General features: G+C 40.6%; 2 protein-coding genes and 1 long non-coding RNA gene across 7 annotated transcripts; 2 read left to right on the top strand and 1 right to left on the bottom strand.

Moving 5' to 3' along the window:
• The first annotated feature begins 3,134 nt into the window (after positions 1-3,134).
• LOC116604124 lies at positions 3,135-18,287 on the top strand. 4 transcript variants are annotated; one of them, XM_032366054.2, is made up of 5 exons: positions 3,135-3,206; positions 4,716-4,770; positions 14,273-16,480; positions 16,864-17,097; positions 17,505-18,287. In XM_032366054.2, exons 3-5 carry the CDS (start codon positions 14,278-14,280, stop codon positions 17,768-17,770), a joined length of 2,703 nt encoding a protein of 900 aa, XP_032221945.2. In that variant the 5' UTR covers positions 3,135-3,206; positions 4,716-4,770; positions 14,273-14,277; the 3' UTR covers positions 17,771-18,287. The 4 variants fall into 4 exon arrangements, with proteins under 4 accessions (XP_032221945.2, XP_032221943.2, XP_032221944.2 ...); XM_032366052.2 differs by lacking the exons at positions 3,135-3,206; positions 4,716-4,770 and adding an exon at positions 8,908-9,068; XM_032366053.2 differs by lacking the exons at positions 3,135-3,206; positions 4,716-4,770 and adding an exon at positions 9,209-10,635.
• An 823-nt stretch (positions 18,288-19,110) lies between these two features.
• On the bottom strand, positions 19,111-26,546 carry LOC5521011. Of its 2 annotated transcripts, XM_032366212.2 has the most exons (9): positions 26,375-26,546; positions 24,507-25,095; positions 24,113-24,207; positions 23,755-23,908; positions 23,315-23,368; positions 22,671-22,734; positions 21,899-22,164; positions 20,654-20,822; positions 19,111-19,655 (listed from the first exon to the last, which is right to left on the bottom strand). In XM_032366212.2, the coding sequence occupies exons 2-9, from the start codon at positions 25,056-25,058 to the stop codon at positions 19,516-19,518; spliced, it is 1,494 nt and encodes a 497-aa protein (XP_032222103.2). In that variant the 5' UTR covers positions 25,059-25,095; positions 26,375-26,546; the 3' UTR covers positions 19,111-19,515. The 2 variants fall into 2 exon arrangements, with proteins under 2 accessions (XP_032222103.2, XP_001640817.2); XM_001640767.3 differs by lacking the exon at positions 23,315-23,368 and having other exon boundaries at positions 26,375-26,536.
• LOC125569397 lies at positions 22,157-24,458 on the top strand. The gene is made up of 2 exons (XR_007312395.1): positions 22,157-22,613; positions 23,653-24,458. It is a non-coding gene; the product is annotated as an uncharacterized LOC125569397 (long non-coding RNA).
• Positions 26,547-27,113: the final 567 nt, after the last annotated feature.

Here is a 27,113-nt window from a genome sequence, read left to right as displayed (position 1 = left end):
CAACCATATAGACTTTGATGTGGAGACAACCATATAGACTTTGATTTAGAGACAACCATATAGACTTTGATTTAGAGACAACCATATAGACTTTAAACCTTTCCGAACTATCGCAGCGAGCCTAGTCTTACTCGCAGCCGCTCTGGACTCGTCACAAAAGAAGGCGCTTGAGCCACAGGCGTGCGTAGAGTTGATGACGGGTTATTGATTCGCATTTGAAGTGCTCAGCCTTGTACGAATGCAGCTTTTACATTTACAAAGTACTAGTTTTTTTCAGCAGGTATGATTGTGGTTTGCGGGTTCCCTGTGGGTAAGAAGAAAATTTTAAAGACTGTTCGGGAAGCCTGTGGTGAAAGAATTTCCCAACATGGCCGAGCTGCAAGGTGCTGACCGTGTCGATGCTGAAGAAGAAAATGAGCGCGTGTTTGCATGTTCTCTTTGTGACTTTAAATGCAGATATGAGTATTTTGGAAATAAGCCACCATATAGCCAGGCTGTCTTGTAAGTACTCGTTTTTAAAGCAATATAAATAGTGCGTAGAGCCGCACGCTTTACCACAGGGGATTACCAAAGAACAAGTAGCGTTACCCAAATGATTAATGTGTGAGCCTGGCATTCACCCCAACATCGAAGAATAGTTAGTGACCTCGCACTTTTTTATAAGATAAACTCCGGCCTCGTCAAAATTGATTTTCCGCCTGATGTTTCACCTAAGCCTGCCGTCTACTTCACAAGAACCAGTGCCTGTAATAGCTACCAATTTTCACTCCTCCCAGCTAAAATTAACGCTTTCCAGTTTTCCTTCTACTCACGCACTATCCCCGTCTGGAATGCTTTACCGCAGGCAGTTTTTCCCTGTCTACCATCTGCAGCCAACTTTGTAGCGGCCTTACCTAGTGAGCTAATCCGAGGATGGGCTCTCATCGTGTTTTTCGTTTGTTTGCTATTGCATGTCACGTTAAGTTATGCGCATCGCAAGTATTTTCATTGTATTATCATTGTTTTTGTACATGTTGTCGTCAGTTATCGTTCTCACGTGCCAGCCTCCGCTGACCGCCAATTGCCGGATTAGCTCGCTAGTGGCGATTAAGTTATTTAAAAGTTAAAGTTATGAGAGGGATTTGCAGAAAGAAACTTCACTTTTCGCATGAGTTGGTGGTTGCAAGGGGCTTGCTGCCTCCTCCTCCTGCTTTGGGGTGAAATTCTTGGAGAAATGTAATCTACCTCCAACATGTTTTATAAATTCATTGACAGGCCCGTACCCAGGATTTTTCTTTGGGGGTGCGAAATCCGAAAAGTGGACCTACCCCACCCCTCTTCTTCCGCTCAAAGTGGGGGGGGGGATAATTGTGTGACGGATAAAGCTGTTTTCTTTAATTTCTAACACATCTTTACACATCCTTGACTATTACTCATGCTTTTCTTGCATTGGCAGCTTGTAGATGGTATAGTGCAACACTATGTTTATGAGAAGATATTGGAGAACATATCACTATCACACTCCTTCAGAGCTTAGACTGCTGTGATTGGTCTATCTTTGCTCTGTTTCGCATCGTATCTAGGAAAAAACAGCAAAGAACCAATAACACTGAAATCTCTTTATTAAAACAGCCAATGTTTTTGTAGTTGCAATTGATTTGGCCAGTTGGTATCATACCATTGCCGATGATTTCAATGAACTGATTCTAAATCCGCGGCGAGGTATACCTTGTGTTTCTATTTGGCATTTTAGTTACATTGAGGTGCTGGTCTAGAACAGCGCATGATTGGCAATCATTTGAAGAGCTGTCACAAAGTTCCTGGAGTCGCTATGGATTTATCCCAATTTAGTTTCGCACCATACATCGTATCTTCAAAAGAACAAAAAGGGATATTGTATGCCATTGCATCGCTCCAGGGGACATTTATTATCGGATTTGGCTACAAAAAAGTGAAGTTTAACTTTAGAATTCAAGTATAATTTAAGTGCAAGTATAATAATAAGTTAAAGTTTGATTTAAAGATGTATGATACACCAGAGCTAGGACACATAAAAAAATATTACGATTCTGGTCATGATTTCTTCCCAGGGAGCATGTGGGTGGGTGGTTTTTACTTTCAAAAGTTCTTTTTTTTCCTTCTAATCTCAAAATTAAACCTTTCGTGTGGAGAAAAATAATTCATTCAATCATAGGCACTATTGTGACACTTTTAGTGCAATGAAAGGCTTTCCCGAACACTTAAATATAACATGATTGGATTTCTATCTTTCGCGTGGCATTATCTAGAAAGCCTTTTTTAATGTCTAATTCGCTTATGCTTTATAGTTTTGTTTACAAATATCACATCTATTGCAAACTGGAAGTGGACCTATCTCAGTTTAGCGTCCTTATCTGAGAAGACTGGAAACATGGGAGAATATCTTCAACTCACTGGTGGAAATTGAATAAATAGTGTGCTCATGTGTATAGATATATTTGGTATAGCAGAGTTGAGAAGGTAGTCTGTTACCAACAATATTTTGATTGTTATCATGTCTTTTTTTATAGATTGCTAGAGAAAGCTTACGTGATCAAAGACCCATTCTCTCCAAATAAGGTCCACCTTACCATTGGTGGGGTGTGTTGTTTATGCTCTAAGAATGTGTGTATTGGCCAGGTAATACATATTTAAAGCTTGAAAATAACATATTATCAACCTTAAAGCCCCATCTACACTAACAATTTTTAGTTGACAATTTTTATGTGACAATTTTTATTTGCTAGTGTAGATGGAGCAAAGTCGGCAATTTTTATGTGGCAACTATAGTTGCTCAAAAGCTAGCAGGTTTGCTTTTTCTCGGCAATTTAAAATTGTCACTCATGAAAAATTGCTAATATAGATGCCAACAATAAAGTTGTCAACTAAAAGTTGTCTACTAAAAGTTGTTAGTGCAGATGGGGCTTAAGATACAGGGTGGCTTTGTGATGGCATTTTGACATAAGCATGTGTTATTAAAGGGATTGCCTGGCCCCATATTTTTGCATGTTCAGACGCATGAACTAGATTTCTAACATTTTTCCATTTTTCGATTTTTAAAGTTCCAATAATTTAACCTGTTTACCAATCATTTTCTTTTGTGTATTTTATACTTTTCTCATTAGAACTGCAGTATATTTTATACCAAAAGATTCTGCGTTCCATGTGTCAAGGATAACATTGCAGACTTCCCAAGTGAAATTCAATCGGTAAGTGTTGACAAGCCCTATTGTTTCTTGTTTTATCTAATAATCACATCCGACATAATGTTCAGTAATTCAGGCGACTTAAAATAGCCACAATTCGCAACAGGATATTTCTCTTACTGCAGAATGACAAGATTGGTAATGATTGCTTCAACTACCAAAGAATTGTATGAGCAGAATATGTTATTAATTAGAGATAAGCTTTTTTGATGTCCGGATAGTTTTATATAAGTAGCTTCAATACAGTACTTATGGAAAGTAATGCAAACGAAATTGGCCGAAGTTCACTGAATAAATTTTGTCATATGTTCAATGCTCTGTCATCATGAGGGACCGTTTTCATGAAGAAACCATTAATGACCAGGTTTGTACAACCCCACAGAGATTTTGTTGTTCTGAAGCGCTTAAAAGTGGCCACTGATTTTTTTATGAAACTAACAGAAACACAAGGTGGTGTGTTACGCCGCAAAATGAAATAAATAACGTAAAATGTAATCTTCATGGGAAATGTGATAACTTTCAACCCAAAATGGAATCTTAACGCGAAATGTAATAAGTTTCACCGCAAAATGTAATAAATGTTTAACGCGAAATGTAATAACCTTCCAACCCAAAATGTAATAAAATATTAACACAAAATGTAATAACTTTATCTATTGACTAATAGTTAAAAATTCTACTAATATTTAGAAAATGATGAAATGTTAACTCATAGAGACAAACAGTAGGATTGCTTAATGAAAGAAAGGCAGTGCTGCTTAAAAGTGCATTGTTCTTGCCTTGGTGTGATGTGACATTATTCCCGATTTAGTTTGAGAAGTGACAATAAAAAAAACATGATTTTTTACCATGAAATTTTAACACTGAGTTATAATGGTTTGGCCGTCATATTGTGCGTTGTGTCTAGAAATTGCAATGATAGCGACATTGTCTGCAGTTGGCATTTGCTTTCTCTTTGCATTTGCATTCTCTTGGCGGTGGTTGCTGACAGAACCACTGTCAAGTGCTTGGAGAGACCTAGACCAACCGTCGATTCGAGATGGACTAGTACAACAGTTGGTCACTACATGCTAGCGTTTTGTCTATTTCCTTAGTTACAGCTTTTAGTTATAGTTTATAGGTTTATAGTCATTATTTGGTGTTATTACATTAAATAATTTGTTATTACGTTAAATAATGTATTGTTATTACGTTAAACATTTATTACATTTTGCGTTGACAGTTATTACATTTTGCGTTAGTTTGCGGCGTAACAACCAGACCTTCCAATGTGCTCTTACTAGTTCATCTCCAAGAAATATTCTGTTGCAAACGGTGAGGTTTTAGTTGCCAGGATTTGCATGATTTTTTAATACAGATATATTAAACATTATTCAAGTAATGTCTAATAACAACACAAGTAATGTTTAATATGTTTACATTTTTCCAAAATTAGTGCAAAAATTAAGAATTAATTTACACCTGAAAACTGGTGTTAATTTTTTGGCTATGATTTATTGTTTTATTTTACAGGAGGTTGTAAATAAGTGAATTTACCTCAAGGGTGTTGAGCATGGAGTGTTGGACCGTAAGACGAACATTTTTTAAATTTATTATTATTATTATTATTATTATTATTATTATTATTATTATTATTATTATTATTATTATTATTATTATTATTATTACTAGTTTTTGGCACAAATGGAGGCATGGGGGTAGATTGTAAGAACTTCCTAAAATCCCTTGCAGAAAAACTGTCTATTAAGAACGGCGAGGCTTATGCCAGTGTAATCTCATGGATACGTATCGAACTTTTTTTCGCAATTTTAAGAACAGTTCACAAATGTCACGTAAGAGGTTCAAGATTCCCGTTCAAATCGCGCGATGTTTTAAATGATAATGATTTTATATTGCCCATAGCAGATGTTATGTAAGGCCGCCATATATATATATTTTTCTCTTTCGCATAATTTTTTTTTACTATTTTTAAATCTTATTATTATTATTGTTGTTGTTGTTGTTGTTGTTGTTGTTGTTATTATTATTATTATTATGGCGGAATGGCGGACGAGTCGCGTGGTGAGAAGAGTGCTGCAACTAAGATGTCAAGAAAAGAAAAGGTTAAGTGGACAGATAAAATGAATGCGGACGTCCTCGAATGTAAAAGAAAGGCCCAGGAGCTAACATCATCGGACAGAGCGCCGGTAAATGAGAACGGCAGAAAAAAGGGATAATAATTTTTACAACGAAGATTTATCGAATATCGATAAGCAAGAGGCAGAAAGCGATGAATCGGAACATGCTAATTCTCAACAACCAACAAGAAATGATTTGCATATATCCAGCGCTATTGATAACAATTCAGAAATCCCGCGAGAGGTACAATATTCAGGGCAGACGAAGCAGAACGAGCAAGACAATGGGAGTGCACCGGGGTGTTTACCAGAGCATAATATTGTAAACAAGCCATCTATGATCACCTGGAACACAAGGAATGACGGGAGTGCAATATTTATACCGACTTCGGTCGTTACAGACGCGTACAATAAGATCGTTACGTGGAAAAAGAACGTATTTCTGGTGCCGTATGGAAAAATTGGAAGGGAGTTTATTGATCAAGTCACGTCGCATATCAATGATTGGAATGCCGGCTCTGAAAACCATCATGTGTCGCTAAAGGCAGCTTTTGTTTTCTTGGCCGTTGCCCTCCAAAAGCCAAGCCCTAAGTCAAAAGAAAAGGACCATCAGGAAGATCTCTCAAAGCGTCTTGCGCTTTGGAAGGCAGGCGAAATTTGCAAGCCACTACGTGAAGGTAGAATTCTTCAAGGACGTATTGGAAAGCTTAAAACATCAGATTCACCCGAAAGGTCAAAAGTCTTTGCAAAGCTAGTACTCGAAGGTCAGATCAATTCGGCTCTTCGCTTTCTCGGAGAAACATCAACAGGGGGAGTGCTGGATCTTACGGATGACGTCATGGACCAACTTAAAGCGAAACATCCGGATCCACAGCCTGCAAAGTTGTGCTCGCTTCTTTTCGGTCCAATTGACGATGAGGTGCCAGAATCAGTTTACTCAGAGATTAATGGGGAGATGGTCAGGCAAGCAGCGCTGAGAACAAAGGGATCAGGGGGGCCTTATGGAGTTGATGCTAACGGCTTCAGGCGTATTCTGGCTTTGTAAGTCATTTAAGCAATCCGCCACAAAACTGTGCGATGCAATAGCGACGATGACTAAGTCACTATGTACGAAATATATCGACCCCAAAACAATAGAGCCACTGGTTGCTAGTCGTTTGATCCCCCTTGATAAAGGCGAAGGTGCGGTGAGACCCATTGGGGTTGGCGAGGTGGTGCGAAGGATCGTTGGAAAGTGTGTCATGAACGTTGCTAAGGGAGACGTGGTCGATGCAAGTGGCTCCCTCCAACTGTGCGCTGGTCAGAACTCTGGAAGCGAAGCTGCTATACACGGAATGCGCACCATCTTTGACAACAACAACAACAACAACAACATATTTTATTAGCACCCTCTATTATACAGATATTACTTATTAAATAAGAAAAGGAGAAAAATAAATATAATTTTTATAATTGGGCACCAGCCGCATTAAGAAATAGCATAGCTAATCGAGCTTAAGCGGCTAGGTCAAGCGGACGACACCGACGCTGTCATTCTTATCGATGCTTCCAACGCATTTAATGCGCTCAATAGAGCAACTGCACTTCACAATATCAGGGTTCTTTGCCCGATAATAGCAATCTACGCCATCAATACTTACAGGAATTCGGCGCGCTTGCTATGGCCATCTACGCTTTAAGCATGCAACCGCTGATCACAAGTTTGCAGGCAGCATCCAGCACCAAACAGTGCTGGTTTGCCGATGATGCCTGCGGAGCCGGCTCTATACTGGAAATAAAGAAGTGGTGGGATAACATTAACACCCTTGGCCCGAGCTTTGGGTATTTCCCGAACGCCAAAAAGTGTTGGATCATCTCAAAGGCTGATAAGGAGGCAAGTGCCAGGGAAGTATTCAGTGGTACGGCTGTCAATGTGACAGTACAGGGACAAAAACATCTCGTTGCAGTTATAGGATCACGGGATTATCTAGAAGAATACGTCAATGAAAAAGTGGACAAATGGGTAGGCGAGGTTACAAAGCTAGCAGAATTTGCCCTCTCGCAACCACAGGCATGCTTTGCTGCATATACCTTCGGCCTGAAACATCGCTATTATACATACTTTCTAAGGACTCTGCCAGACATTTAGGATTTACTAGAGCCGCTTAAGAACGCGATATCGAATGTGCTCATTCCTGCAATCACTGACCATAGGTGCAGTCCGCTTGAGAGAGACGTTCTTGCACTACCCGTCCGTCTAGGGGGACTAAGCATGACAAATCCATGTCTTGAAGCAGATATAGAGCTATCATCTTCTGTTAAAGCTACCGCCCCACTTGTCCAACAGATAGTAGTTCAAAGTCATCAGTTGCCTGACGATTCTGTTGTGAAGTCACTACAGCAAGCTGTAAAAAGCGAGAGGGCTGAGGTACTTAAGGAGAGAGCAGATGGCGTTAGGGACGAAGCTCCGCGGAACATCCACCGCGCACTAGATCTTGCCGCAGAAAAGGGATCTTCAGTGTGGCTTAAAGTGCTCCCCCTACGTGAGATGGGCTACAACCTAAACAAGGGGGAATTTCGCGACGCCATCAAACTACGCTATGATTGGCCCATAAACGATATCCCCACTACTTGCGTGTGCGGGGACAAGTTCACAGTAGATCATGCGATGATCTGTAAACGAGGAGGATTCATTTCCCAGCGCCATAACGAATTAAGGGATCTGGAAGCGGATCTTCTTGATATGGTCTGCAATGATGTAAAGACCGAGCCTGTCCTGCAAGATATCACAGGGGAACAACTCGGAAGGGGATCTAATACTGCCCCAGATGCAAGATTAGATATACACGCGCGGGGTTTCTGGGAACCACAAAGAGCAGCGTTCTTTGATGTCAGGGTCTGTCACCCTAATGCTGGCTCTTATACGGACTTAGAACTACACCAGATTTATCGCAATCGTGAGAACGAGAAGAAAAGATTATACTCGCGAAGAGTTCTCGGAGTTGAACAAGGAACCTTTACGCCTTTAGTATTTACAAGCACTGGTGGGATGGGTAAAGAATGTCTGCGTTTTCACAGTCGCCTCGCCGAGCTGCTAGCTGTTAGGAAGGGAGAACGATATAGTGACACTATAAGCTGGATAAGGGCCAGAGTCTCCTTCGCCCTTCTCCGTTCTGCGCTTGTCTGCCTCAGAGGGTCAAGGGCAAGAAATTACAGATTCGATTTGAAGAACATTGACTATTTTTACACATTGTTATCATTATTATTGAATTCATCAGTGAAAAATTTTTAATGTCAAAAAATGTGATTGTAGAGAATTGTACATAGGTTATTAGATTTTATAATTATTGTTAATAAAGATATTATTATTATTGTTGTTGTTGTTGTTTTTGTTGTTGTTGTCGTTGTCGTTGTTGTTGTTGTTGTTGTTGTTGTTATTTTTATTATTATTATTATTATTATTATTATTATTATTATTGTTGTTGTTGTTGTTGTTGTTGTTGTTGTTGTTGTTGTTGTTGTTGTTGTTGTTATTATTATTATTTTTATTATTATTATTATTATTATTATTATTATTATTATTATTATTATTATTATTATCATTATCATTATTTCGGGGGTGGAAGGGGAATATTGAATATCGAATAAAACACTGAATATTTAAAAAAAGCACGCAAGCGCGGAATAGTCACGCAGCCAGCTAGAACATTCTCCAAAGTAGTATCAAGGGATGGGAGTATCCATTCCAAACTACAGAGCATGGAATATCGTAAGTTGAAATATTCTCCTTCAACCCTTTATTTTGTTAGATGATGATCTTTTTAGATCATCGTGTCAGCTGCAATTTTGTGGAATCATTTCCCAATGTTTTTCCGGTTTCCTCTAACCCTTCAAGCTGTGTTCCATAAAAGTTTAGCTGACAAAAAGTACTTGTGAGGTGGTTTGCTGGAGTATATCGTGGCATATATAACTACCTTTTCAAATGAAATTTTCGCAGCATGTTAATTTCGTGATTTAATTTCCCTTGACCCTTATTTTTCGCCTTACTTTATAATTTTGCAGTTTTTTTTAGAATCGCGAGAAAAAAAAAACAATTACAGAAGGTCACTAGATAGTTTTGATGCAAATAGACCGTCTGTATTTTTTTTAATGCAAACAATAACAAACGAGCGGTTTATGGACATTTAAGCGAGTGCGGATTGTGATCATGGCAACCACGGACCATTTGCTCCAGTGGCTTCCGTGTTGTGCCCTTTGCTTTGCGGCCGTGCTTATTAGAATTCGTCGCTTGTAGTTTTCGTTTGTTAGGTTTCATTTTGAATCAACCATTATGTACTTAGTCAAACCATATTGAGGGTATCGTAAACCAACATCCAACCGGGCTAAATCTGCACAGTCACTGGAATTATTCTTCACCCTTGGTGATCCAATTGCGTGATTGCGTGACTTCTCCGGAAACGCAGGAATTTTCTTCCGGGTTTTCCTAGAAGCCCGGCACATTAAAGTAACGCTGTACTGCATTTCGGTCGTTTGAAACATGCTTCTTTGCATTTTTCGTTGAATTTTCTGACCTTTTTGACGTATTTTTTTCGATCGATTTGTGTCGCCAAAAATTCATCTTAGGCTTCCTATAGGCAAAATCGACAGTTACAGACCCCACAACCACCCTGACCTCAACCCAAAACGCACGTCAAACTTGTGACAGTATCTGATCAGTTTACATTGCTAACGATTAGAGTTTATTCGTAATAAACTATTGATTCTTTTAGAGATTTCCTGGGTTTTTTTTGCCATTTTTTGTTCCTTATCCCTGTTGTCTGTCGCGGGTAACGCGTCACGCATCCGTAATCCTCGCTGATTATTCAACAATATTACCATTCCCAAGTTCACGCAGCACAGTAGAGTGGATTCCCCAGCAGTAAACACGAGCGCATCTGCTAAGAAAGGGGTAAATCACTCTGAAGGATACATATCACGAGTCTGCTACTAGCGTTTCAGGCGGAGGGAGATTACCGATGGACACGTGCTTGTTCGGGTCGCAGGCTCGGGAATTGCTACCGCACTTCTGTTTACGCTTATAAAAAACACCTCGCGGCTGTTTTTGTGCCCTTTGAAACTCATAGAACTCTAACTTGATGGTTAGAAAACGAAAAATAGGGGCTTAGTTGGTTATTGTGCGACTTCTTTCGTCTATTCCACTTTAAAAGTATAAACCGTTAAAAGGATCTGGATTTGAACTCAGATCATGGCTGTATGATCATCGATACTGGAGTAATATATCTCTACAGTCGGCGGATAAAAGAGAAGCCATTACTCCAGACTTTACCTCCAGACACGTAAGTGAAAACTTGGTCGATATTATCTGTCTATTTTCCTCCAAGCTACTTGTTTCGTCAAAATATTTTCAGGTTCACGTTAATGGTCTTTCACAGGCTCTTTACATCTTCGTTTGGTAAATGCCTTTATTTCGCGAATTCACATTTCTAGTTTTATTTTCAATATAGCGAGAGAGTTTTGTACATTTTGGTACTTCTCTATCCTGGACTAGAATTATGTTATTTGGACAGATATTCTATGAAAGGTTGATCATACTTCATCTAACCTTCCTTACTTTGTTATATACCTTTCTAGGTCCTTGGTTTAATTGTTAACGGTCAACTAGACTATATTTAAAGTATCTTAGTTTCATATCGTGATACAGCAAAACTGGAGAGATAATTTTTCTCGCTCAAACTTTTTGACATTGCTTACCAAGCTTGCAGACATGATAATTTTTCGCTATGTAGCAGCTCGAGCGAGTGTGTACTTCCAAAATGTGTACCGCCATTAATTTCTTCGACGAAGAAGGATAACCCACATAGAGGATAGAAAGCCGTATAGTTGCCAGCAAAAGTATTGCCTCGTATGTTACGGAGATTAGAGAAACGTTGGCCCTCTTTAAAGGGAAGAATGTCCTCCGTTTTGAGTAACACCATTTTGTTGCTTTAGCTGGAGTGGTCTAAATTGAGAATGACCGACGACTAAAAGCACAACGCTTATTGGAAAAAGGCCTAATGGACGAGGAAGGCAAGAGAAGCGAGTTTGAAGCTTTATCTTCCCTCTTGGTGATAATCGGGTGAACTTTAGAAGATTGCACGAACTGAGAACTGAGATGCACGATTACTTGATCAGTAAAGATTGCACTTAGATGATAACGACAACAGTATTTTTTTTTAAAAAAAAGCTTTGAGTATACTAACAGCAAACACACGGAGGGTTGTGTGAAGAAAGCGGTTGGTGACGGACACAACTAGTCCCATGTTCAGTATCACGGACATAAAAATTTAAGAAAGCTTAGACTATAAGACTAACGACACAATAGGGAGGCACACTGTGCCACTATACGAGAAAGTAGGCTGGCTTCCAAGCAAGGACAGTGCCTTTTGCAGCAAATTAGCTTGTTTGTCTGTGAAAGAGACGAGATATACTTTTTGAACACACAAGCCAAGGCTGCTTGCTCAATGAGGATAGCGGATTGTTAGCATTCCCTTCCTATACACATAAACAAAATGTAGGGCATTTTTTATACAAGCTTTGTATGACTACCTGCACTAAAAGATGTGTGGCGAAGGGTTAAGAATGAAAATGTGAGAATGTTGTCTCTGTCTCTATGTGAACCGGAAAATTTGTGAACGAGAATGTGCAAGTATAGTCAGAGAACGATACCCAAAACAAGGATTTGAGGTGTCCGTAGAAGACCTATCCGTAAGAAGGCCTGTCTACTTACTAGAGTACCCTAACGAAGAGGATGACTAATAAAGTTCAGCATCTTTGGAATATAATATAAAAGGTGGCTGTATCATGTAAGGTACGGGCTGAGTCCTGTTTTGTTCAACGGAGGGTAAACCACGAGATTGCTTCAATATCTCAAACAAAAGCCAACTTCTGAAATCTCTTAAACTACTATGCTTCAGTTTGTTTAGGTTTGGAGTTTTGTGTCGAATTTAAAGCCCATAGATCATTTTTAAAGCTGGCTTTAAAATATCCCTGATGATGTTTGCCAGACTCGTGGAGTTGTTCATTATTATTCTAAGTCATGTGGAGGTCTCAAGGAAGGATCAAGCTAAAAGAAAACTTCTCCAATATCTTAATACTTCTACAACTTCATTTTCCTTGGTTAAAGGCCAAAAGTTAACTATACAGAGCGAGTTTTAACTCCCAAGATTTGTTTTATCAAATCATTCCTGTACCCGAAGTCGTTTATCAAAGATGGGTAAATCACAGGAAACAAAGAAAGCTTGGCAGCCGCCAACGAAAGTAACAGAAGAAAAATCTTGGCCCATGTCCTACATTTTGAGTAACACCATTTTGTTTCCCCTTTAGTAGGAGTGGCCTGTATTGAGATCGAATGACCAACGACCAAAAGCACGGCAAAGTATTTCGGAAAAAAGGACTAATGGACGAGAAAGGCAACAGAAGCTCATTTAAAACTTCCTTTCCCTCTTGCCGATGAACTTTAAAAATTGCATGAGGCGAACGTACAATTACTTCCTTGATAATGCACTGGTTGACTATGACAACTAGTCATGAATTTAGACCAAAGTCTCCCATCCCATATATAATATAATATACTTTCTGCCCTTATTTTGTTTTTAATGAAACTGATGCCAGTTTTATTATCCAAAATGTTTTTTTTTTTTTGTATTCCTAACGTTTGCAATCACAAAAAGTATCCAAATCTATGATTTTTTTGTATTTCAAAACTGTCGCTTCCTAAAATGTAACAAAGGAAAAACAATATGTTGAAGCGGACAGCACTAAGTTCCAAGGTATGCCGATTATAATTAGTAAAACAAGAAAACAAATGGCAAGGCATAAGGGTCAATGGAAACCAGAAACGTACTCCTTGTAATATTGCTATTTGGGTCAATAAAAAGGACAAATATGTTTTTAAGACCGCTTTGCGTTCTAGTAGTCGTTATTCTGTGGTTATATGTCTATTGGTCACGCCTTTTGTGACACTGATTCCGTGACGAGAGACTTTTTGACCCCCTTGCTTCCAGGAATTGTTTACGCTATACTTGTTTATATGAACAGGGTTTGCTTTTTTCTGTTCTTAAAACTAGCAAATTCTGCATGATTTCATCATTATTAATCATGGCGATAAGCCACTAAGTCTTCTTTGTTGCCATTTCTTAATATTCAGTTCAAGTTTTTTTTGTGGTCAGCGCGCGTGTTATTTTTGTCACGCTACTCGGGAGCCTCGTTCTTCTCGGAATTGAGATTTAAGTTGATCATATCGCAAGCTGCCGTGTTTCCTCCTCGCTGAGGTGTTCGATTTTGTCTGGGTTCATAGACAGTTACAAACCGAGCTCGACTTCAACTTCACCGGTACTCCAAGTTTTTAGTTATGGCGTTAGGTGATAATTGTGATACTTCTGTATATGAGTTGTGGGAAATTTGAATAAGAAACGCGATCCTGTTTCTCTGAGCCTAAAACAGGATTTGTTCTTGTTCAGAGCGCAAAAACTTCACCAGATCGAATCATGCTAACACTTTGCCATTGACCTTACCAATATTTTACTTTAAGTCAAAATTTCTCAAAAAGAATATTAAGTATCGAAATATTTTGTTAGTAGCTCAGAGACTATTGTTAGAGGAATTTCTAAGTAATGTAGCTCTTTCAAACATTTCCTGTCAACGCCCATTATATTTCTTGTATGTGTTATACATTTATTTTTGTAGACGTGGATTTTGTGTATTTCGCTAATCATTACCAACTGTCTGTATGACTTTGCAGTAGTGAGAGTCGTGGGAAACCGGGATTTGCTTTACCATTATTGCCACGTCACGTATCAGACATTCCCTCCTAGAATATGCGAGGGAGTGTTTCTGTTTTCTCATAATGTAAACGCAAGGGAATCCAGCTTTGTCAGGTACAAATGAAAGGCTGACGTTGCTTTTCGCGTAAAATTACTTCTCTTTTTATTTCAGGTCAGATGTATAGTATAGTTTCTAGCTCGCACACTGTTCAGTGCATCGACAGAGAATGTTTCTCCCGGCGTTGGTCCCCGTTCATCACTGACACCGAGGAACGAAGGGCCAACCATCGCAGACACTCAGACTTAGCAAGCTATGGTCCATATTGTACAAAGACTGCGGCAAACACGTCTCTTGCGAAGCCTGTAGGATTTGAGAGGAACAGGCGAGAGTTGTTTCCATGTAGGTCAGCGGCACTTGCCCATTGGGAGAAGCATGACAATCTCCTCAACGATTACTCAGAACTTGAACCTGGTACATCCAGACGCGGAGAAAATGGTGCTTATACTGGTTCGCTGGTTGGGTATTCAGATATTCACTCGTTAGTGAGAAAGGGTGAGTTGGTAGAAGACTACCATGTGCTCGGTCACCCTTCGTACCCACGTGACAGGACCCTTCCCGCTAGAGGCATTCCTGAAAATATTAATCCGTCCTCTGTTCTAAACGAATATGTCCCGATAAAAGAACGAAGCGACGTTCAGTTTACTAAAAGAAGTTGGATTAAGAGTCCTAAATCTGTTGTGGGAATATCAGGGGTGCCTCAAACAGATCAAAATAGATATAGATCACTCTCCTTTGAGGTTACTTCTTCACGCTCGTCTGTCCATCTACCTCCGCGGCACGAGTTTCTCCACCCGGCTGCTTTTAGTACGAAGAAAATTTTCTCTGCAGAGCACTCACGAAGCCAAAGTCTGAACGAATCGATGCTTCAGAAAGTCTCTAACGAGGATACGCAAAAGACAAAACCAAGGTCCCGGAGTTTCGACACCTTTGAAAACAAAGCCGATTCTATTATTTGCAGCTTATGTAAGATATCTCTCACATCGAAAGAACTAGTGGATGAACACTTTCAGAGCACGAAACACAAAAATAGAATTGCCAAGGTCACTGCAGATCCGTATTTGAAGTTCTGCGAATATTGTAAAGTTCATCTCAATTCGAAATCTCAGGCACAAGAACATTTCGCAAGCACCAGACACGCACAGACCATGGCTAAATCACAAAAAGCCCCGATACGATTACACCCCCGACTGACAATCACAACTGATCCTGTTAACATCCAATTTAATACCCGTACTTGTCCGTCGGGATACCACATTGAACTCTTCACCAAGGCGTTAGCCAATAACTCAGTCTGCTTTCTACCGACCGGCGCCGATAAAACCCTCGTAGCCGCGCTAATCATCGCTCATCTTCTGCAGCTCAACCCTTCGCGGCAGGTAGTTTTCCTTGTGGATCGCGTCCTGCTTGTACTTCAGCAAAGTGACTTCCTACGGACAGAGCTTAGCCATGTCGCCATTCCTACGTCGACTGAGGGTAAAATGCCCTTCGCGAGGCAGCCCTGGCAAAGGTTCAGGCCTATCCGTGTTGGGGCAATCTGCGGGGAAATGAGGCGACTGGAGCCAGGTGTGCCTGTCTTCGATCACGACGTCCTCGTGGTGACTGCGGACTGCTACAAAAACCACATAAATAACGGCACGCTGCGATTCGAGGACTTGGCGCTGATTGTGTTGGACGAAGCGCATCACTGCAACAAAGAGCACCCTTATAATGTCATCATAAGGGATTACTACCTTTGTCGGAAGTCCGATGCTGCGCCTATGGTCCTTGGACTGGTATCGTCCCTCGCTGGCGAGATGACCACGGATAGAACCGTCAAGAAGTTAGAACGGTTGCTGTGCAATCTTGGAGGAGCAGGTCTTTTGACCGTCACAGAAGAGACTAGTGAGTTGGACAGAAAAGCGCGCATGAAACAACTCACGTGCTATCTAGCAGAGTACACGCTCTTTGAGCAGAAGTTTGTGGAAGCCCTGATGGAGTATGCCACAAGGTGTTTCAATCTGGCTGCCCGTGTTACCGAACTTAAGGAATACAAGGAGCTCTTTCAACCGCCTGCCGGGGGAACCTTATCCTCAGACGATGTTCAGCTACTGCTCCGTGTTTCTGATAACATCCTGGCGTCCGCTCACCCTGATGACCCGCCATTGCCGTTGCAACACTTCGTGGCAGTGTGTGAGTGTATTTGCACGCTCCAAGAGTGTGGCGAGGGGGTAGCTGCTGACCAGATCGTGGCGTTGGACGATGTGCAGTGCGCGTTTGGCTTCTACTGGGCGGATGGCCAGGGTCTGCAGTCCGCTAGCTTCAAAACGTGTCTGACGCAAGGTAAGGCCACCGTGAATTGTTAGGCTTATACTTGTGCTATTCCCTGTAAGTCCAGGTGCCCCGATAAAAAAAAACTTGTCTTGAATTCCAGTCAGTGCATTCAAACGCCATTTCTGATCTCGAAATAGTTAGAAATAGAAAATTGATTGATTGATTGTATGGGTGTTTTCAAAAATTACAGAATTGCAAAGCAGCTACATGCTAGATTCGAGATGTAAGAAATCATAATCTACAACATTTTGATTATGAGTCTTGAAGTATTAGTTTAACTATATTTAGTGCAACCAGACGCCATTGTCACAGAAAGTAAGCACGTCTTATCGTTTGTCTTTACCCAAATTTAGAAGTTCAGATTGTAAATCTGAATAACATGTTCTTTTTAGGTTCTAGTACCTCCGCTTTTTCCATTGACTCGGCGATTTGTGAGCTTCTTCGGTTGCTTCTCTCACAAGACTGGGCCCGACTTTACTGTGAAGTCACGCCTGTAGTACTGGTTCTCACCAAGAGACGCCTGACCGCTTGCTTACTTGCCAAGCAATTGGACGAGAATGACGATTTGCGTAATCTTGAAGTCGTGACGACATATGCTGTCAACGACGAACCAAACATCAAACCAGGTGATTTTTTTTATTAACGAGAAAACTCGTAGAATGATAATCGGATCTAGACAAAAAAGGCCATTATTTACACTTTTGGTTGCTTAAATTTTCCCTTTAAGCCATGTTTCTGACAAGTCAACCCTGTTTTCTGGGTTTGATAGCCGTGCAATTTACGTGCAATTGCAGTTTTAATTGTCTTTAGTTTTGAGAATGTCGACTTTTACTCTTTTTGATTTCTAAACTTTTGCTTGAAATTTTCAGGCAAACAAAAGCCCCCCATTGTGTATATTTCCTTTGCCGTTTTTTTTTTTGCGCAAAAAGTGAAATTTTCCTAGAAACTGCCACCGCGTATTCCTTTCAAAATATTACTGTGTAGAATAAATATATTATCTTGTTTCTCCATCCTAATATTGCCTTTTTCTTAGTCACAGCAGGTCTGTTTCAAATTGTTGTCGCGGTGTGCCCTGCTGGAGAAGCGCCAAAAATACGAAACTGCAAAATGGTCGTTCAGATGGAACCTGCCAGCGCGGTCTCTGCCCTGAATCACATGCGATGCTGCTCACACTACGAGGAGGCTATCTTCGCTGCCATCTGCCGAGACCAGGAGCGCGCAAGCCACATACACGAGCTGATACAGAGAGAGGAGAATATGGCGCGTGCTGCTCAAATCCTCGGGTCTGTCAGGCAGTAGGTCATCAGTAGTGAGTCGCGTACACAATTAATTGTAAATTAAGCGTCTTAAAAGCGACCAAAATATAGTTTAGGGAAGGTGCAAATATTTTCTTCAATTTATAAATACACTGCCCTCAGCATAACTGATAGTGTACTGGATTACATTTCTGCACTTTATATATTATGTATATACACAATTGTACACGGTATAAGTGTATTATAAACATAGTAGGAGGGGTGCATTTTTGCCTTTTATCTTTCCCATACATTTATCCTACAATGTAAGCTTACCAGTCTATACTGGATCTAATAAACCCTTTACCATTTGTACGACGGAGCACATTTCGGCGGGTTTTTATAGATATATGTAGTATGTAATAGTCAGAAAAAGTAGTATTGTATTAAAATGGTAGGTTCAACAATATCTACAGATGTAGATTGCTTGAGAATGCCGTACTTCTATCCTGAAGTACATAGTACCCATTAGGATTGTAAAAGAACGTAGAGAGATAAAAGTACAGCTTTTTATTTATAAACTGTCCTTCCTTTTTTTTTTAACTGGATCCCATATGATCTCACTCGATCACACGATCACAGCTAATGTGACATTACGATCGTAACCGTCATCAAAGTGTTTTTTATATGATCTCACTCGATCACACGATCACATCTAATTTGCCATTACGATCGTAACCGTTCGCAAAGGGGTTTCTATATGATCTCACACGATCACAGCTTATTTGACATTTCGATCGTAACCGTTCGCAAAGTGGCTTCAATATGATCTCACATGATAAGTGGGGGAGTTTCCATAAAATCATACACGGTTATTGTGGTGGTCATGAGCGTGTGTGTGGAAATCAGCCATAAGTTAATACAACTGCAAGTAAGAGCCTACATTAGGGGGGGGGGGTACAGCCACACCCCTACTGGTCATTTCCTTATAATTTATTACAATATTGGGGGGGGTACAGCCACGCCCCTACTGGTCATTTCCTTATAATTTATTACAATATTTGGGGGGCACAGCCACGCCCCTACTGGTCATTTCCTTATAATTTATTACAATATTGGGGGGGGCGGGCACGTGCCCTCAGTGCAAAAAAATATAAAAAAACACAGGGCTGTGCTACAATATACCATAAACTGTAGCACAATAGAGTGGTTTTCAAAAACACATGAAATACTTTTTTAGTTTATTTAGTACTGATACACTGTTATATCTTTTTTTTCTTATGTTCTGGCTTGACTATTATTAACAATTACATTTTGTTTCACAGGATTTTGAAAACCACTCTATACAGTAAACTGTATTACATAATACATAGTGCCTGCATTGAGCTATCACCGCATTTTTTAGCCAAGGCCCGAAGTATTTTTTACTGTGGTTTTTTTTTGTTTGAGGAACCGAGGAACACGATGACAGTTGATAGAAGCAACATATTCGATTTGCAGTAAATAAAAGTTTCGAGCCAGAATGAGCTTAGACATGTAGTAGCAACATCAGTTACATTGCTTTTCATGTGAACCTATGAGTCAATCAGGGACAACTTGACATAAGCGAGGGCGATGGCTTAAAAAGAGGTCCACTGTTTGGCTGCGAAGTCTTTTTCCCCTCTTTCTTTCGTCTTCCCGCGTACTTCCGGATGCTCGAGAGAAGACAATATCGGGGGCAAAACTTTCGATAACCAAAACCGTAACAGTTCTATTCGCCCTGACCCCACTTCTACCCTCTTATTCTAACATTTTGCTTGTACTTTTGCCCTAGTGAATCGATTTGTTGTTCTTTGCTATAGCTAACATTTCCCTTAGTCTGCCGATCTCCAAAGAGAGATCTATTAATTTCTGGTCGATTGTATTATAACTTAGTGTTTTCAGTTCTACCTCCGGCTGTTGCTTTTCATCTAAAAAAGACGAAAAATATGCGTTTGTTAGTAACAAAAAGATGAGCAATACAATTTTTTTTCTGTCAATCGGGCTATTCGGGAGAAAGCCCGCAAAGCCTACTGGGTATTCAAGTAAGGGTGACCGGGTGCAAGCCTGTAATATAATTGAGCAAGCGTGATGCAGTGATGCAGGCATGAGAGCCTTGTTTTCACTAGTGATGCAGGCATGAGAGCCTTGTTTTCACTAGTGATGCAGGCACGAGAGCCTTGTTTTCACTAGTGATGCAGGCATGAGAGCCTTGTTTTCACTAGTGATGCAGGCATGAGAGCCTTGTTTTCACTAGTGATGCAGTCATGAGAGCCTTGTTTTCACTAGTGATGCAGGCATGAGAGCCTTGTTTTCACTAGTGATGCAGGCATGAGAGCCTTGTTTTCACTAGTGATGCAGGCATGAGAGTCTTGTTTTCACTAGTGATGCAGGCATGAGAGCCTTGTTTTCACTAGTGATGCAGGCATGAGCACAGACGCAAGCGCAAGCACAAGGGTTTTGTTTTAAGTGAAAACGAGTTGTGGATAAGCGCAAGCACAAACTCAGATTTCACTAGTTCCATGCCATACCGTGAGTTGATCCAATATGGCGGACAGAAAAGCGTTTGGTGTTGCTGATTATACTTCTTAGAAAAAGGCGTCAAAGACAACTCCCAAAAAGGCGTCAAAAACTACTCCCAAAAAGGCGTCAAAGACAACTCCCAAAAAGGCGTAAAAAAACTACTCCCAAAACGGTAAACCAAACGTTTTTGGATTAGATAATTACTGATGGAAAGTAAAAATCAGGGGAACTATCACAATCTCGTAAAATAGATGAGACTTAGTTCAAGTAGCCTTTTAACACCATATTTGGGAAGCAGCCCGCTGGAAATTTTTAATGCCAATCGCCTGGTGATTGGGGCTCTCTAATATCTCAGTCCCCTTGTTTCTGGTACAATTATTACACGCCTTGATACAGCAAGTCTTACCATCAGTGACGCCAGCTGTCTTCCTATATTTCACGTTATAGAGAAGCTGAACGGCAAGTCCGATGATGATAAATCCTCCCAGAACTCCACCAAAAACTTGTAAAGCCCCTCGTGAGATACTCGACTCGATCGAGAGAAACACCACGCCGTCCTTCGCTGCAAAGTATCTCTAGATTGCAAAACTGTTGATATTAGTAAAGTCATTTAACCCAGCTGACTCAACCTCTGGAGAGAGACAAGAGTCAGTCAAAAATTCTTCCTGGCTGACTAACATTATATGGCTTTGTATGTGTATCTCAGTTCCAAGATGGGCACTTTTAATACAATCCCAGTCCTCCCCCCTCCCCCTCCCCTGCCACGGCCGTGAGAGAGGACGTGGTATAAACTTGCCTCCCTCTGATTGCTATTGTAAGAGTAATGTTTGCGGTAATGTTTCTGGGTATCGGATGGTCTCTTGGTGCAGGGCCATAGCAAGGGGTGGGGCACTAAGGGCATGTGCCAGCCCAATATTTTCAAAAATTATAATTTAATGACACTCCCCCCCCCCCCCCCCCCCCCCCCCCCCCCCCCACACACACACACACACAATATTTCGGGGCCTACTACGGCTCTGGAGTAAAAGATATAGGTATTTAGAATTGACTCGGTCATGCCGTCCTAGTTGCCCCATTGGACCTTAAAGCAAGAACGATGACGACTTAGGACAACGATGTCTATATACATTGCAATTAAATAGGAAACAATATTATAGACAGAGGCAGATGGAAATAATCTAAGGATATCATGTCTATAGCAAATGTAGTTAGAGGAGTACTTTATAGTGCAAACGACTGAGTCCTCGATTGACCGTGTAAGTTAGAATTTTTATCTCGTGATTTGGCTTGAATTGATCAGACAAAACGCATTTTCAATTGCTGCCATTGAATAGGGGACTTGCGCTAAGAGATCACGTGACTTTTTGGGTGGCAAACTAGCGTGCGCTCAGCCTTTTGGCGGCAAAATAACAGTAACAAAAGCAAGTTGTTTAACACTTACGAATCAGACAGAATGTTTTTTTTTTTGTTTCAAAAAGGGTTTATTTTCATATGCCACCCAAAAGGTCACGTGATCTCTTCGCTCATGTCCCCTATTCTGAATCATTTTCCATTGTTTTCTGCCGTCGTCTCCCACGTCTCCCAGGTCCCTATTATGGCCGTTGGGAAATGCGTGCGCTACGCCACTTTAGTATAAGAACTGCATACTTACTCTGCCGGGTTTGGTATATATCCTTAACATGGTATCGATGTTTGGTTTTTCGAGAGCGTCAGAGAAGCATTCGTCATCGTGGAAAATGTGTATGTGCGGATTTTGTGCGAGCTTGAGCTTGATATTTGTATAAATGGTCTTAATCACGCGTAGTTCTGGGTCTTTTTGCATTTCCATGAAGTACGCGCCTTGCAATCTGTCCACCAGAAGACCATAGACATCTTCCCGTGTAAGAGCATCGTATGCGGTCTTCATATCTTGATACTCTAACGGAAATAGAGCCGCTGGCATTATTATTCTAACGCTCTTTATTTGCATACAGTACGATAACCTGTTTCGGCCGAATAAAGAACTAAATTTTAAAGACAATGCGTTGCCGTTGTCGTTGCTTCAGGTCCCTAATGGATTATCATGGCAGTGGTGGTGATAATGATATTATTGGCAAAGATAATGCTGGTGATGATTATTATGATGATTTTCGTAGTGGTGATAGATATACAAATAATGATCCTAGTGATGATAAGTGTGGTGTAGTTTATGTTCAGGTGATGGTCATGGTAGTTGTGATGATTGTGTTGATGATGGTTAACGTGATAGTAGTCTACCACTTTTCGTGCAGTCCATATAGTGTTGGGTTTATTTTTTCTCGTTTCTAATCAAACATCATTTACAGATTAGAGTTAAGCAAGAAGATTTATGTCGACGGAAAATGGTGGTAAGAGATCGTTGATTGCAAATGGTAATTGAGCATATGGTTTAAGACATTACTTACCTTTAGGAATTGCCCCTTCAGCCAAAGCCTGTATTTGCCCACCATCACCCGGAACCACTGCCAACTACAAGAAAATCATTTAACAGAGGGTACTTCTATTAAGCGGCCCCGCATGGAACCGTAAATGGGTTGGCCGCTGAAGTGCCTTAGTTTAGAATTGATATCTTTTTGGGACTAGATGAATTACCGGATGTCGGAGTCACTCGGTGTTGTACGGGAGCGTAAAAAGGCGACGTGATGGGCCTCCATTAAGGTGTTATGGGTCATTAAAAAGTAGTATTTTTGGAAAGTACTTTAATGATTTAAAAATACCACTTTACATTTGATTTTCATGTTATAAGGAATTGGTTGATACAATTCCAAGTCCAATTACAAGTCTATGTGTTGCCAAGGCAACCAGACAGAAAGACTGGTTGATACAATTCCAAGTCTATGTGTTGCCAAGGCAACCAGCCAGAAAGACAACACCCTTTTTTCCGTATCCTATATTCTAGCGGTGATAACTCCTTAGCCTTTTATCCAAAATGCATGAAATTTGCAGACAATAATAATGACTAGTATAACCATAGAGTAGACTAGAATAAAGAGAATATCGTAAATGCAATTCAAGTTATGGCCAAATATCTTTGTTGCCCAATACTTACTCGTGTAGACGGGTAGTTCTGGGATTTAGTGAAATTTGCTATGCCTAGTCCACTCTATAGAGAAACTTGTATTAAGATTTTCCTGAAAAACTGACGCAGACTGATGCATTTCAAATGTAGAGGAGCCACTTCAGCGGCATAGCCAGGATTTTTAATAGGGGGGGGGGGGGATGGGGCCAAAGGCCCTTTCAAGGCATTTTCTCCTGTATTTTAGATAATGTCCCATACATTTACTGTATTTTTGGCTGCTAGAGGGGGGGGGGGGGGGGGCTTGGCCACCCCCTGGCTACGCCCGTGCACTTTATTTGTGTTTTATGTTGTCTTTCTGTTTTGCATAGAAAGTGGAATAGAGGGTGACACGGAGGCCTTTTAGCAGTAAAAAAAATTGAGCTTGCTGGAAAATATTTAAACGCCTCCGCTTCGACGAGCAAGCTACCAACCTTATGGTCAACGAGGGAGAAAGACTCGTTCGAAGAAAGGGAAAAAGCGTTGGTGATGGTGGCCGTGAACGTGGAGATCACTATGAGGCCGACCAAAATCCAGACCACGCCAAACACTCGACCGGCCACTGAACGGGGAGTCTTGTCGCCGTATCTACAGGTGAATATGTATTAGAGCCAAAGAGATAGAGGTTAGGAGAGGCTGTGTTATTTTTGTACCTATAGTAAAGAGTATCAAGAAGCTGTACTAGACCCAAAGCCATTTTAAAGGACATAAAATGGTGGGGGTCCACCAGATGAGAGGTCTGGTAGCTGGAGTAAAAACAGCAACCAATAAGAAAGTGGAGGCGGTACTTACCCGACAGTTGTCATGGAGATGAAAGCCCACCAAAACCCTTCGTATGAGCCTCGGACAAAAGATGGCGGGAATTCGTCCTTGTTATGGAACATTTCCTAGGAAAACGAAGAGGTACGTACATTAAATTGGGAAGTCAGTAAGCTCTCACTCTGCCATCAAGGGTCTCTAACTAATAACCAGGAGCTCCATAATAACAGGATAGGAGAATAGGAGACTGGTTGACTATGCTCTTCCCACATGGAAGAGAAAATTGTCAAATAACGTAACAAAAACCACAGCACGCATCTAACAAACAATCCAGCAACAACTATAGAGTGCAAAATGCCGAAAGCACTTTTATTTTACGCAAAAAATGCAGGAAGGGGAAGAAATATTAACCATTAATTTTACAAACCATAATCCAGATAAGCACGCCTGATATTCCAGCTAGTAGGAGAATCACGAGGAAGATGGGCCAGCACTCTCCTAGCTGCCTTATCATGTCTTTCCTCGCCCTCTCGTTGACATGCGTCTTTAAGGCAATCACGTAATAAGCACCCGCATTCATTATCGTATGCATGACGGGTTTTACACCTTTCCCGGCCTTCTGCATCTCACTCTCGGTGTTAAAGTCTATTGGCAGCACAAATGCATACTCAGACGAATTTTTTGTCGACCCATTGACAAGCTCCTCGGTTTTGTTTCCGCCGAGAATTGTCCAATGGATTTTTGGTGGGTTTTTGCACGTATGGGTGCATTGCTTAAGCAGGCGTTCCAAGTAGTCATACATGATTCCCTTGAGAGCGGATGTGTTGGTTTGAGGAGTAGCTGGCTGGCTGTCAATGTAAACATAAGGTGGAAGACTTTTGGCCAAAATCTTGATAGGCTCTGATGTACAGTTTTGCCTGAAGCCAGTACTACAATGAAACACCAAGAAAAAACTCGAAAAGATGGCGATAGTCCTCATGCCGCCTGTAGGCTGTTCATGAGTTCTTGTCAGTTACCTGAAATAAACAAGGCCATCACCAGGTGCGGCGGAGTGGTACCATAAGTGGGGAACGAAAGTTGGGGGAGGGGTGGGTAGTGGTTTCATTAGGAGGGGTGGTTGGTGGTATAAGGAAGGACGGTTGGGTGGTGGTTCCAAATCCATAAGCGCTATTTATAGGAGCGGGGAATAACCTAGGTTTTTATGCACGGGATTTTAAACTGTTCAAAAAAATTGCTGTCGGTTGCATATGTACCGCTTGAAACCCGTTGGTTTAAAAAAAACGTTCATTTATAAAAAAAAACATCCGCTCAGAAAAGTGTTGGGGCTGGCGCCCCCCCCCCCCCTGCCTCTCCCCTTCCGCCGCCCCTGATCACCAAACTTATAAATAATCTTTCTTGAACATCTCTACAACGGATACCCTCTATGAAAATGAACCAACGCCTTAATGTCAAATCTTTTCATTTCTTCCACTGTATAAAATAAAATGCTTTTTAAAGTGGCAATGTCATCAGTTTACTCCAGGGGGGGGGGGGGGGGGGGGGGGCGACCGACAAGACACATGAGAATATATTAGAATCCGCACTGTTTTTAAAACAGTCCATCCGCTCTAAATTATCAGTGACATTCTCAAAGAAACTTCTAAATACATACTCCTTTTACAATATTTCATTGTTTTTCGCGTTTACCATGGATTTCACAACAAAGTGCGGACCTGTTATTATTAAGACTATTTAGTTCATCACATACGATTGGCTACCAAAAAGGGGGAGGCTAAACCTTCTCGATTACTCTCCTAGATCCGCTGCACTGTGACTTTTATGCTTAAATATGCAAAGCTAATTTGTTTGGCCCCCAAAACACCTGTTATGAATAAAAAGTTGGTTGCGGCTTGAACATATAAGGACCAGAATCCTGTTTGAAAAAAAATATATATATATATGATTATATTTTGCAATGGCAAAGTAGCAAATGTCGCTAAATTCCGTTTAAATCCGATGAAACAAAACGGGATATGACAATGAATAATTTATTGTTTATAGCAGGACACATCATAGCTGTTTATGCCGCTTACACCAATTAACTTTTAGAGTGGGTAAAAAAACATATATTCTTACTCTACTACTCTACTACTCTATTATTCAGCCAATATTCTTTAGAAAGCAATGTAAAAAACCTTTTTCCATTTAAGTAAAAGCACGGGATAGTTTGATCTTAAGTACACTCTACTTGCTTATCGAATTTTCAGGAAATTAGCTGCTAGGTAAAAAGAAAGATTCAATAAATGAAAATCCTACCTTAAATGTCTTATTTGGCTGGAATGCGTCTCATCAAGTCACTCACAGCTCCTAATATAATATCTCTGGGTCGAGAAACAGTTTCCGGGATGTTGGGAAATAGACCTCAGATACAAAGTCTGTATTTGGCAGCCAACCTAGCCTAATGAGAAAACCTGAAAAAATTAAAATTTGCATTCAAATGTATGCACAAGAACAACTAAAAGTCTCTATTAACCATGTAAATAAAGCTGTATTTTATACATACCAGTTCACGCACTAATGTGAAATAACACAATTTGTTATATGCTCTATAGCAAATGTCTTTTATTTTCTCTCCTTTTCTCGCTTCTCGACTTTTGTACTGAAGTATGTTCATAGATATATCTCTGTTATCGCATATTTACATTTTAGGTGAAAATTTAAAAAAAATGTTGAAGACTTTCCTTCTCATCTCAGCAAGCAAATATTAGCTAATAATTTCGCTTTTCAAAAGGTGACGAATTAGGGTTATGGGAGCAGTCCACTTGGCCCTCCACATTATTTCAGATCAGTATAGTATATCAGGATAGGCGATTAAATGGAAGGATTTGTCGAAAGAGGACAATTCATCACACTGCTTCCAAGAAGCTTTAACTGCCTTGAAAGAACGGAACCACGACAATTTCGTTTCCAAAATACCCACCCCCCCCCGCCCCTGCAGATGTCTTAGAATTTTTTGCTGATTTGCGAAATCTCTTCAGTTGCCTATAAAATATTG

This window comes from Nematostella vectensis, chromosome 1 (assembly GCF_932526225.1).
Source record: "Nematostella vectensis chromosome 1, jaNemVect1.1, whole genome shotgun sequence".
Classification (NCBI taxonomy): domain Eukaryota; kingdom Metazoa; phylum Cnidaria; class Anthozoa; order Actiniaria; family Edwardsiidae; genus Nematostella; species Nematostella vectensis.
This window is presented reverse-complemented; position numbering and strand designations above follow the sequence as displayed.